General features: G+C 39.3%; 1 protein-coding gene across 1 annotated transcript in view; it reads left to right on the top strand.

Moving 5' to 3' along the window:
• The window catches only part of FAT4 (FAT atypical cadherin 4), a 128,867-nt gene that overhangs the window by 82,284 nt on the left and 33,092 nt on the right, over nt 1-13,491 (top strand). Inside the window, exons 7-8 of the mRNA XM_088527695.1 lie at nt 9,660-9,840; nt 12,802-13,052. Of these exons, the coding sequence (XP_088383821.1) occupies nt 9,660-9,840; nt 12,802-13,052 (432 nt within the window). The remainder of the gene's footprint in view (nt 1-9,659; nt 9,841-12,801; nt 13,053-13,491) is intronic.

Below are 13,491 nucleotides of genomic sequence, written 5' to 3'. Positions count from 1 at the left end.
GTGTGCTCACAGGGTTTATCTTACCATCATCTAAAATCAGGGGAGAAGGGAATTGAGAGTGGCTCTCTGCAGCCATAGGAGGCTACCAGGAGGATCTTATCCATTTGCAGAGCCTAGAAACTGTTAGCAGTTTTTGATTTTTCTGTAAAACAGTTCAAAAAGGCATTTAGGAAGTGGAATTGCTGCAAAGTCAGTCTGATGTCCCCTAAGGAGTAATTGTCAAGGAATAGCGTGTATCCATGTCTATGTGATGTGACACATTTACCCCCCAAAGGAGATGAGGCTTTAGCCCATCCCTTCAGAGGACTGCCCTATGAAATGCATAATCCTGTCTCACAGTAACATTGGAGGGATTTAGTCCTCTATCTGGAGTTCAACCTTCATTATCAGATCACTTTTTTTTTCTCCAAAATAGTTCAGTGATAGCCTTTGGGCTACCCATGGATATGTGTTCTCAGTGGTGAGGGGCAGGAGAGATATATATTCAAATAGGCAAAGGGCTTGGGCTGGCCAGCACAAACTGAAAAATCTTTAAAAACAATGAAAGTTAGAGTTTTTTCCTAATGTTAAAATCATGTATAGAAGCTGAACTTTGAGACAAACTTAAATGCATCAAGGATTTTTATTTTGGACAGGGCTGTCTAAAATAGAAATACCCATCAAAGTGTATATTCTGTTTAGTTCAGGTATATTTTTGCTATTTATAGAATAGGACTCAGTTTAAGTGCACATCTTTCCATTTATTTGGAAGCATTTCTCCTGGTATAATTCCCTTTCTCCTCTCTACTGTGATTGTGGAGACTTCAGCAGATATTTGACTCATATCTGTCTCATTTCAACTGGGATAAGCTGCTTCTACCTGAGGCTTGTTGAGCGAACTGTTCTCCATTTCAGTGCATTCAACAAAAGAAAAAGAAGTTAAATTATTTTAAATATTTTATTATCTTCCAATACACTGTCACTTGTGTACACAATCCAGCAGACACTAATTTGTACCTTCTGGAAGTAGTAGTATTTGGAAAAAGATCTTCAGAGAGCTTGCATTGATGGGATTGGAGGCAAGGAGGTTCAGAAACCGGGGTCCTGGAGGAGAGCCAGGTAGAGCGAAACTGAGCTGGGAAAGGAGGATATCAAGCCCACTGTGTCTGTGTTTATCTCCTGCAGTATAAAAACCTGCAGAATATCCGTATGAAAATAGAGTAATATTGCTCAGGTCCAAACGGTGTGAAGGAGAAGTTCATAGATTTCTACATTTGGCATGGATTCAAATCCCGTATTTTTTTTTTTTCAGAGGACAAGCAGAATCCTAATGAGGTTAACACACTCCTCTTTTATGGTCTAGGGAAGTATAACAATGAGTCTAATAACAGAGCCAGAAGTTTTAATTATTATACAGACACTTGAAGTAATAACTGAGAATATCAAGTTTTACATCCTTCATCAATAGAACTTATCCAAGCATGTGTTATTATTTATTTAGAATTTTTGGTAGCGTTATACAAATATCAGTGAGAGTTGTTATTGTCTGTTTCAGGGAACATATTTCCTTACAACCAAAAAAGACTGGGTAATAAGCATGGATGATGTTCTTTATTACTGTCAAGTGGGAGTTGTCACATTGCTAATGAACTAAGCAGGAATATCCTGCAGTTCGGTGTTATTTCTCATCATGCACAGTTTCTCACAAGAATGTTGTAAAAATGACAAATGAGGAAAATGGAGATTGGAAATAAGCGGCTGTAGAACCCAAGCTTTCCCTGGCACTCCTGTGCATGTCCTGAAGTACCAGAAGCTTGGAAGGTTTGAAGTGCTGGTTTCTGCTCAGCTTCAGCAGCTTGATTTAGTAGAACAAAGTGCATGTTTTTAATACTGGGTTACAAATTTATCTGTGTAAAGGTCTAAAACTTAAAAAGTGAACTTACAAAATATTCCTGGGCACATCAATTTCCATTGAGTTCGGCCATGGTTAGACAAAATGCTGTAGAACATTGATCCAAAAGAATTAAGACCTGACTGTTAGATCTTTAATTGTAAGTTGTCTTCAGTGTTGTCCAGGCTTTTGTTTGCTTTGCTATTATTATTTGTTAACATGTTGCCAGTTTTAGGAAAATAAAGTTATTCAGTTATATCTCAGATATTCAGTTATATATCTGATTCTTTTTGTGAACTTCTGGTAACCACAAACAGGCCAGAATATAATGCTTAATATGTAGTATTTAGTCCATTAACAAGCATTCAAAGAAGAAAAAAATTTCAGGCTATGGCAATCCTTCTCTTACTTATTTGATCATCCATCTAGCTATGCTCAGACTGGAAGTCTTATATGAAAATTAATTTAAGATTAGCGTTCCCCTGCTTAGGTCATTTTTATATGAAATTCTACCTCAAATTTGTTGATGAGTTTGCTGCTTGCAGGTAATTTGTTTTTGAGAAAGAATGAGAAGTCATTATGCCATGCAAGGAAAATTTCTCCAGCCAGTGAGGAAAAACTAAAATTTTCCAGTGATGGTGATCTTAAGCTGTTGTTAAATAGAATGTTGCACCTAATAAATTGGAAGTCTGTTAGCTGATTCTTCAGCAACAAAGCTACAATTTCGTGGAGCCTTAATTACAAGGATGAAGACCAGTAAAACAAGCACATATAGTCTGAACACTTACTTATCCCACTGGTTAATCTTTGTAGAGGGCATTTTAAAACATAATTCAAAATCATGCATTACAGAAATTTTGCTGCGGGGTATGCAGGAGTCATCAGCAGTCAAAAACTGACTCAGTCAACAGGCCTTGCAGGAGCCAGCCTCCTTATTTTTTTTCTGTTTACAGCAATAGCTTATAACATGGATAAGTAATCTGTGGTTTTAAGAAAATATTTTTTTAATGTCTACGCTTTTCTTTTGAGCTGCAGCTCTGTTTTCTTTAAATCCTGGGAGAGTCTTGTGAGGCTTTTGCAGCGTGCCCCGTCGTGCCTAAAAGCGCGAGCACGCGTTGCACCCTCGGAGAACGGCGCGCAGCAGGGACAAGTGCAGAAACGGGCTGCATCCAGGCACTTCCCAGGGTTTGCATGGCCATTATGTTCAAATGCCAAAATCTGGCTCTTGGGATTCTTTTTTGAAACATATGTGGAAAAAGGCATCTTCTTGCCTTGGAAGTAAGCACAGTTCTAGCTAAGAAAGCTGGTGTCTGCACGATGCCCGCCTGTGTCTTTCTAAGCACCATCTCCAGTGGCCGGGACCTTAGGCATTATTACATTATAGGTGTGTGTCAGGGTTATATGGCACACGAGATTAATGCTTGTGCTGCTCTTTGGAAGGGAACAGGATTTGACAGCTTAGCTCTGCTTACAGCAGAATCCTGGGACTCAGCTTATACTGCACTTACCTTCAGCAGCTTTAAAAACTGCTAAAGGAAAAAAGCAAAGGAGAAAAAATGCTAACCTGGAAGAACGCACTCTCCGCTATTCTTCAGACAAATGTCAGCTACGTGAAGAACGTAGACTTGACGGTTGCTCAGAGATTTCTAAAATTTTTGTTCCTGCGTGCTCCTATTAATCTGTCACTGAATGAGATTAGAGCCGGCCTCTAAGCTTTTTATTGCATTTGTTTGTGAACTCCTTATTCCAGCTTTTATCTTAAAATATGCTAAGTTGTCAGTTTTGAAGACTTGATATGAAAGCACATAGCGGAAAATTGTGCTAAAGGAAAACAGAACGATCATCATATCCAACCAGAGTAAATACTTGTGGTGCAGTCTTGAAACTAGAACTACTTATTTTTCTCATTTTGCATATGTACTTTCTTTTACGTTCCTGGAAAATAAGTTAATATAAACCCTTCCATATTTCAAATCTATCTTCATGTGCACTAAAATCAAATGTGTAATGCAAGCTAGTTCCATTTTAACTCGCTCATTCTCCATATTTATTTTAAAACTCACCAGTTGTGTGAGGCCCAGGACACCCTGTCTGCATTTAAATGCATTTAGAGAGATTGGCCACTTTATTGTGAGAAAAGCCTTGTTTACTTCAGCGAGAAGAAGTTAATGCTGTCTAATAACACATACAACTTCTAGCCCTGGGACTCATTCACCGAGTGTTTGACTGCAGAAATGAAATCCGCTTTGTTGCAAAGCAACACATTTCAGGGAAGCAAAAATTCCATTTCTGTTAAATAGCTTTCCAATTTCAGGATAATGATGTGTTTAATTTAGCACAAAACATGGTAAGCTGCCTACAGTATGACTTTTGATTAGTCATTTAGATTCATTTTACTTAATTTTCTTCTTTTTTTTTTCATTTTAGTGAAACAGGTATCAGCACTTTTTATTTAAAAGCTTATTGTTCATTTTCTAGCACTTAATTCTGATATTTTAGTGCCTGCAAAAACTTCAAGTCCCTGCTTTCTGGAATGAATAATCGTTTCATTGTTTGCATTACTAAGCATGGCACAGACAAGACCCACAATCTGTTAATACTCCAGATATGTGGATATCATGCTGAACACAGACTCTTCTTTCTTCCTTTTTTTCCTGTAAGCCGTGTGGTGCCACAAGGCTGACATGATTGCCATTAATGTAGTCTTTTCCCACATTTGGTCGAAGCATTGAAGCTGCGGTGTGCGTTTGCTTCAACCCGTTTCCTTTCCTACTGGTTCACTAATTACTTTCATCATTTTCCCACTTAAGCTTAAATACACCTATGCATAGAGATACAACTAATACATAGAATTAATCCATAGATGCATAGAAATGTATAGATACATAGAAATCCAACCATGCTTTTCAAGTCAGGTGGGTGGTGAAAAGCAGCCAAGGTGCCAGTGGAGCAGATTCGAGGTGCATCCGTTTGCTCTCACAGCATGGCACGTAAGTATTAGTGCACATGAGAGTAATTAGAGAGAATTACGATGAGTTACTGAGGAACACATAGCTGCACGTTGTCCTGTTTTAAGTCTGTCGGCTGGAGTCATGCCTTTCTTCTAATCGCATTGGTGCAAGCAGTCAGCATTTCATTCCTCCTCCAAGAAGGGAAAGAAAGAGGTCGGTGGGACTAGCTCTGACTACTCCACTGGCAAATTCCCAGTATTGTGGTTTTGTGGAAATTGGCCCCAAACGAGCAATGGTGAAAGGGGCAGAAAACCAGGTTGTAGATCTCTGCCAGTTGCGCCTTGCCAAAAGAGGCCTAAATGAGAGAGGAAAGACTTCCTCTCCCATCCCAATTCCTTAATGGCATTTCTTGTGGCAGCTCCTTCAGCTTCCCATGGGGAGAGGGCAGTCGTAGCAAGACGCTGGACAAACCCTGCGGGTTGTTGTAACCTTGTCTTGAGCTCGTTCTCCATAGCAGCCCCTGAAGGTCTGCTAGTTCTCTTCATCCCCAGACACATGTTTACTTGCACATGTAAGCAAAAAGCTTAAATTTTGGAGAGACGTCCGTGGGAAGCAATTTTCTCCCTGAGCTCAGCATTACTATTTTGACACTATCCCAGGTTAATCTCCATTTCAGCAATGACGTGTAGACGTTTGCGAGGCTCTCTGCTTAATGTATATGTACAGCTGTCACCTAGAAAATAAACCATCCTGTTGAGAAAAACAGACCACAGCAGGCAGATACCAGCAGTTCAGAATAATAGTAAATAATATATTAATGGGTGCTTTTAAGTTTTAAAGATTTGATCTTCCCTGAGCAGTCAGTCTGATCTTTTCCTTCTATTTAAGTGAGTTAACTTTAGCTTTTCAGGTTATTAATCATTTGGTGATGGTTTCATTCCTCCCACTCTCTAGAACACAGTTCTTCAAACTGGCTATTCCCAGCCTCTCTGAGAAGTGGTATTTTAGGATTTGAAAACGCTACTAATACAGCACTAGAGAAATGCTGCAGATAAGAGGTATCTGACCTAGAAATAATCATTATGATGAACAATAATTCAGAATATAATTTTAATTGCTTGAAATTTTTGTGCAAGGTCACTAAAAGAAAAACATATGTTTCTTTATGGAAGCAGGTCTCTACTGTTTGTAGGAGAATTTAGATTCTTGTGTGGCTGTGTATGGAAGTTTTCTATAGATTCTGTGCATAGCTGGCTTGTCAAAAACAGCTAGGTGACATCTTGAGTATTTTACTCTTCTGACAGAATTTTAGAATTTTTTTTTAGAATTTTACTAATCTTATTTATGCATAATATTAAGTGCAGTTTGAAGGAAAACAAACAAACAAACAAAAATAACTTGATGCACTTGCCTAATAAAAAAAACTGACTTGAGGAATATTTGCTATCGAAGCAAAACTAAGAAATCTGGGAACACAGCCTGACCGTGGAAACTACTTTTCTTACCACAAATATGACATCTACGTTTTATGAAACCTACTTATTACCAGGGGCCAAATTCTGTGGTCCTTACGCAAGCAGAACTTTCACTGAAAGTTCACCGAGGACGATAGAATTTGGCCCCAAGCTATTTCTTTTCCATAGAAAATTACTTCATTTGCAACTTCCTCTTCTTATATTTCTTAGTAACTGCAGAAATGTGAGCTAGGCGTTTAATTTCAAGTGAATAAAAGCTTTGAGGGCTCCCTGTGAAATTGCAACCTTATCTTTCAGTGCAATAGAATAAAGGAGTAAATTTGTGGACGTGATGTTTTACTTAGAGGGGAAAAATATGTAGTTGGATAGCTATGTAGAAAGGAAACCAGTGTAGATGCATGAGTTTTTCCATCTAAGTAAAATGAGAATGATTTGGTTTGGAACGGAAGAAGAGCGACTTAGGATGTTACAAACACCTGAATTAATATGGGACTTCGGGCTATTTCTGAGAGCAGAAAGCAGCCCCAAGCTAGCACTGAAGGAGGTATAAACTACTTGCATTGCCCTGGCTAGTTTTAATAGTATAGAGCTCAACCTTGGCTAGTAGACACACTTCTCTACAGCTAATATAGATGTGTCCATACTGCTGCATACTGTACAGTATAGACTTTAGCATAGACGTAAACTATGATGAAGTGTGAAATTCTGGTCCTGATTGTTGGCATTACCTAAACGTCCTTGGCTCTCAGCAGGATCAGTATTTGAGCCTCAGAGCATTTGTCTGGTGCTGCATAAATTCAGATGCCACACGCGTGGAAAGGGATCAGGGCTGCTTCAATCAAACAGCTGAAGCAAAAACTGGTGGTAATTCCGAGTGGGAAAATAGCCCTTGCATATATGCAGCTACGGTTTCTGGCATTCATTTTGTGTCCATTTTGACCATTTCTCTATGGGACCAAGGATTGTATAGCCGTGCAGGAGAAGAAGAAAAAAACCCATTTCAGCGTTTTCCTGCTAGCGTGTGTCCACGTGGTGTTTTGCCAGCAGACATGAGCGAAGCCTTCCCATTCTCCTCGCTGGTCGGAAGTCTTGGGAATGTAGTTAGCACATTCTAAGCGAGCCCAAACTAATAGAGCCTGCGTCCCGTGGCTACCGGGGCTGCGGGCTCGCACGGAGCGAGCTTGCCGAGCACCGCCTGGACTCGCGCTTGAGCTGGGCCCGTCGGGTCAGCGCTGAGCTACGTCTAAAGGGGCGTTTGGGGAAGCTGCTGCTGCGGGTCATCTTGTGCACAAACTGACAGCGTGGATTTTCCAGTGCTGGCTCTTTGTTTTATCGAATCGTGCTTAAAACAATGGATTTCACGTTTTAGCTAGGAATTAAACCTTTTTTTTTTTTTTTTTTTCCGGTCTGCGTTTCATTACTGATGTTCTTTGAATGTGACTTATCCTAGATTAATTTCTGAATTATGTATAAATTGTTTAATCACCTGTGAAACTTCGCAACTTTCAGCTTTTCATTTCATTAGCTGTGAGATGAATGTCGATTAAATGTGTCTGGAAGGCCGGAGCTCGATGACACACGCAGTGAATACCGCCGAGGACTCTGTTTCATTTAATGCAGTAATAATAAACACTCCATGGGCAATATTTCAGCAATCAAGAACACTTTTGCAGGCTTTTCTATCTAAGCGTTTGGCTAAATGACAAAATTGAAAAAAAAAGGTTTAAAAAAAATAAAATAAAAGCCAGGCTTATTGCCTTAATGCAACCTTCCTGGCTGAAAGTATATTAATAGACAGAAGGAATTACCTCAGAGAAGAGCACAGAAAGAGCCTCATTGTGTGCAGTAGCGGTGCGAAGTGCACGCTCCTTGGCTTGCAGCTTCTTTCCTCAGTGTTGTGATCAGGCCCATCCGATCGACAGACTTCAAAGGGAACTTTGCAAAATTTATAGCATATTTCCATTTGGAACTCCTTTCATTCTGTACATTTGGGCATTGTGCCGAGTTACTTCGGAGCGTTCTGTAGTGGGAAACGTTCTCCCCGTGCAGAAGCTGCTCCCGCAGTGATCCCTTGATGCGGTGTGGAGGTGCAGAAGGAGGCTCGTTTAGCAGCGACCCAACCTGGTGCTCGGTGTGGTCATAGGGCGGCCCCTATTTTGTCCAGTGACACCTTGCTAGAACATGGGTGACTTTTTTGCAACACCAGTATACTAGGTGCTGACCCAGAGCTTTTCAGTGGAGTCCGTGTTTCCTTGGTCCAGCAAATGATGGATTATTTTATCTCTTCAGGAGAGAAAGGGAAAGAGATTCAAGCTGGGGTGTGCCAAGCATGGTCATCATCTGTCTGTTGAGTAAAGGGCTCTAACTGCTGTGTTTTGTTCTCTACCTTTGGCTATGTATTCAAAGAAAGGAGTGATCCCATTTTTTCAGAGACCCTCAGTTAACAATTTGGTTTGCTGATGTCTTGATAGTTTTTGGCTCAAAATAAGCGTAGGAAATGGGGAAAGCTGGCATGATCTTTTAAAAAACTCCCAGTGTTTTTTTGGAGGGGAGAGGATTGAGGGAAGGAAACTGAGAGAGTAAATATCGACTGACTGCATATGGCTAAACATACTCTTCCTCACTTGTTCATACTCATCAAAGTCGAGGATTAATTAGCAAGATTAAATAGCAAGAAGAATGAAAGCCATAGATTAAATTAGTCCAACCCAGTTTCCTATAACCTGATACCCTGCGAGAGTGAGCTGTCTGCTTCAGTGTTGGTTGCTGTGCTGCTGCAGATGGTTGAAATCCTCTGGTTGAAGTTTGAATGAGTCTGAAGATTGCACAACCATCTCACCACACCAGAGAAGGTCTCTCGAGGTCAGCAGTGTGACAGGCAGAGGAAGTGCCATGCGGGGAGTCAGACTTAGCCTCTCTTCCCACTTTATTTGCTCTGCAGATAAACAAATTGAGGGTTTGAGTCTTCAAGGCTGTCCGCGTGCCACCTTTGGAAGACCTTCTCCTAGAGAAATAGGAAAATTAACCGCATGCTCAAATTGGTCCCAATTCTTACGGGAAGGCTTCTGTGTGAGTCCATGACCAACTTTTTCCACTGAGATTGTGTTACAAAATAGTTGTGGAATTAAGTTACAAAGAAAAAAAAATCCTTTTTTCCTTTTTATTTTTTGCACAACTCCGTAGTTGGTGTTGAGCTGCCCTACTTTGAAACAAATCTGACCCTGTCCTGTATGTTGAATTGGCTTTCGTGCTCCGTGAACTGTGACATGTTCAGACACGAGACTTTAAATTAGGAATGGCAGACTTCGGATCAGTATTGTGGTATTTGTAACCTCTAGCATTTTCTATCCCGCTTTTCCCCAGGGTTTCCTGCCCTCACTGGCACTGGAACGATTGCTGTCACAGTGGATGATGTCAACGATAATGTCCCCACGTTTGCCTTTGATGTGTATTCTGCCACGATTCTGGAGGATGCCCCTACAGGGACAGATATTTTGCTAGTAAACTCCTCAGATGCTGATGCTTCTACAAATGCTGTTATTAGGTAGGTCGCTTGCTGTTACTCTGTTATGCAGTACTGCCTCGTACCTCGCCTGCAGATTTTTTTTTTCCTAATGTTCATCGCCGGTATGACACGAGCCTTAAGGCACAAGACAACAGTTGTATGTTTGCAGCTAATTGATACAAGCAAATCTAGCTTATTTGGATGTAGAGTTGTGAGGGGATATAGAATTGTATTAAGAACAGCGTGGTTCTTAAGTTTTTATAAAGCTAAAAGCAAATGAAATTTTAATTCACACCTGAGTTTATTGCTAATGGGTTAAATATAACTGTTTTATTCATATTTCTCTAAATTTAGAGCTAAGCAGAAATTTAAAAAAATTAAAAACCCGAACCCATTTAACTCTAGAGAACGTCATAAATGAATTAAGCATGAAACTTGCAGTTTCTATATGTACATTCCCTGAATAATGAAATATGATACAGGCTGTGAATACTCTGCATTACTGCCACTCATTAGCAATTATGGACTATGAAAAGGCTTAAGCCTTATATTTAGCATAGCTTTTAGAACTGAATCTTTGTAGTTAAATACATAGTTAATATGTATAACAAGTTTTGAAGCGTATTCCTGAAGCAGTTAGAAGCTGTTGTTTTTGGAGGCTGACAAACTTAAGCATTAGTCAAAAGAGGTTTGGGAAAGGGCTTGGCAGGGGAGAAGACATTTAGTTAAGTTTAAAACTTCATTCACAAACCTGATACAAAAGCCAGCTTTGTGGCAGGGCTCCATCCATCCAAATATCACTTACAAACCTAAAAAAGTATATAGAAGATATTTTGCAAATCTAGTCATCTTTGAATTTTATCTATTAAGCTAGTTAAATCTAGAAACTAGTATCACTTTGTGAGCCTCTTCTGATTTTTGCATAAAAATTTTCAAACTCTGATGGTTAAAGTTTTTCTAGTGAAAGCATACAGACGTTTCGGGAATGCTACAGTATCTTGCTTTGATTCTAAAATGCTAGTTCATATATAGTGTGTGTAGTGTAGACTACTTTTGCAGACTTTGTATTGATAATAAACAAAATGATTTATATTACTTGACTGATGCACCGGCACTGCTTATGTGGGCACTGGGTTGAACGCTGTGTGCAGTTTTAGAGACGGGAATAATGACGATGCTAAGTGGCAATGACAAGCCTTTACCCACTGAGGAGAGGTTTACTGCAAATGCAATACAAATCAGGCTATTATTAGTTATTAATCACTCCTTGATATTCCCAAGGACCAATAGGTAATCCCTTTGAATTTAGCCTTTGTATATGCAAACACCTGCATCTCTGTTCCCAAACATGCACAAGAATACAAAGGTTGCTTAACTTGATCTACTTCTATAATTTCAGCTCAGTTTATTCTGCGAGTGCAGAAGAATATCACTATGGTCACTATGGTCATAATTTAAAAAGTAATAATGAGGTGAAATAAAATAAAACAGAACATTATAGCTAAATGATTGGGTTTGAAACACTATAATATATTCTTTCTCACTAACTAGAAGCCTGAAATAGGAAATTTATATTTTGACATCTTTAAAAGACTTGAAAGGTGTCCAAAGTTACCATTTATTGAATTGTGAAACAATGGAGCTTTTAATTCTACTCGCTCTCACCCTAAGAACCATTTCTGGAAAGCTTCTTTAGTAAAGAAGCATGCGAAGCATGAATGATTGTAATGATTGCATCTCATGATTGAATTTATCAGAGTGCTCTCAGATTTCTCTAATGTGGCTGAATTGCATGGGTGTTTCTGCAATTAGTCTTCATCATTCATTCACTGCATCATAGTAGAATAGCTGATAAAAGTATTTCATAAGTAGCTGTTTAAAAATTGATCTGAGGTTCTGTTTTGTGCTTTTTAGACTGTGGAGCACACTTTATTTTTCTTGGACAGATTTTTCTTCAGATTCAGCAATTAGAGTAACGTAAATCTTAAAATATGACTGGTATTACACAACTGGCAAAAGCTAGATGGGCCAGAACACATATGGTCTACTTTTGGAGGTGCTGAACACTCAAAACTTCTTTTCAGATTTGTTAGAGCCCCTTTCAAAATGTTCTTTTAGTGTTTTTTGAATGCTAAAGCTTGAGCCACTCTTCATATGTGGAAGAGAACCCGTGTCTCATATGTGACACCTCATGCAGTTTTAGAACATTGTAAATTACAGATGAAATTTGCCCATGCTACTGATATTTAGGGAGATACAAGTGGCGCTTCAGGCTGGCTGCACGTCCTTTCAACCCTAGATGCACATTTCTTTAACTGGAGAATAATTACACATGGCCATCATGTTAAATCATAATGAAGCAATTAAAGTGTGCTCATGGCATGCTGCAGAGATTAATGATGGAACACGAGAAGCTGCCTTGGTTGATTACACGGAGTGACTTTCATTCCTCTAGGTAAAGCTTCTGTGTTTCTGTTAGTGTTTATGTCATAACCTCTTTTGATTTTAAAAACGTAATTTAAAAATTTAAATGTAATGTAAAAATTTATTTTTTAATAAATAATATAACTTCATCTTTTATAACCGTTCTCTTCTGAATGATTTATAGAATCATATACTTTAAAAAATAGCTGTTACTGTGCTGTATTGGGCTTTTCTGAAGTACTAGGGCCTTCCTCTAGCAGGCCACTTTTTGAGAGAATGTCCAACTGTATCTCTAAATGTACTAAGACTCAGACTGCCACTTGTATACTATAGGTGTATTTGTGTTAAGCAGCTACATTTGAAAATCCCCAGAAATATCACTTACGACAGGTTTCAGACTAGAAATACGGAAAAGGAAAAAGTGAAGACAGGTTGACAGGCAGAAGTAAATGAATGTGTTGATATACATCAGCATGGTGGTCCAACCAATCTAAAAAATGCTATTAACTTAATTATAGGCTGTTTTTTGAAATAGTAATTGGTATTTTCCCCCCTTCTTGTTTTTCTTTCAAACAGCTACCGGCTTATTGGTGGCAACTCACAGTTCACAATCAACCCCTCGACGGGCCAGATCATCACCAGTGCTTTGCTGGACAGAGAGACCAAGGAGAACTACACCTTGGTGGTTGTAGCAAGCGACGGCGGCTTCCCGGGCGCGCTGTCCAGTTCCACCAGCGTGCTTGTCACTGTCACCGATGTCAACGACAACCCACCCAAATTTCAGCACCATCCCTATGTCACCCACGTCCCATCACCTACTGCCCCAGGTAACTTGAGCAGTTGGTGGTGCTTCAGATATTTTGGATTGCAGGTCATCTGCAACTCTAATTTTGGTCCTGTCCCATTTTTCTCAAGGTTTTGAATACTGTCATTTTAAAATATTCCTTCCCTGGAGTACAAATCAGTGCACATGACAAATAGTGACAAGAAGTATAGTTTTAAGGGGACACTGTCAAAGTCATTCCTGCTTGTAACTGATTTGCCTTAAGAGGTTGAAAACAACATGATTTATATACAGAACTGGTGTTTTCTAAGTTTCAGTACCAGTAAAACCCTCAGCAGAACATTCTGCAAATTGGTTGGACAGTGTCAAATTTGAAAGATGTGCCATGTATAAGATGTGCAAACTCCAGTGCAAATAAATACCCTAGATTCTCCTTAAAAATAGGCAAATATGGATGTTAACACACTCTGTTAATTCTGCTC

The sequence above is a fragment of the Tinamus guttatus genome, unplaced genomic scaffold (genome assembly GCF_059628265.1).
Source record: "Tinamus guttatus ecotype Peru unplaced genomic scaffold, ASM5962826v1 Tinamus_guttatus_pri_ptg000288l, whole genome shotgun sequence".
Classification (NCBI taxonomy): domain Eukaryota; kingdom Metazoa; phylum Chordata; class Aves; order Tinamiformes; family Tinamidae; genus Tinamus; species Tinamus guttatus.
The sequence above is the reverse complement of the archived record's forward strand: the minus strand, read 5'-3'. Positions and strand labels throughout refer to the sequence as shown.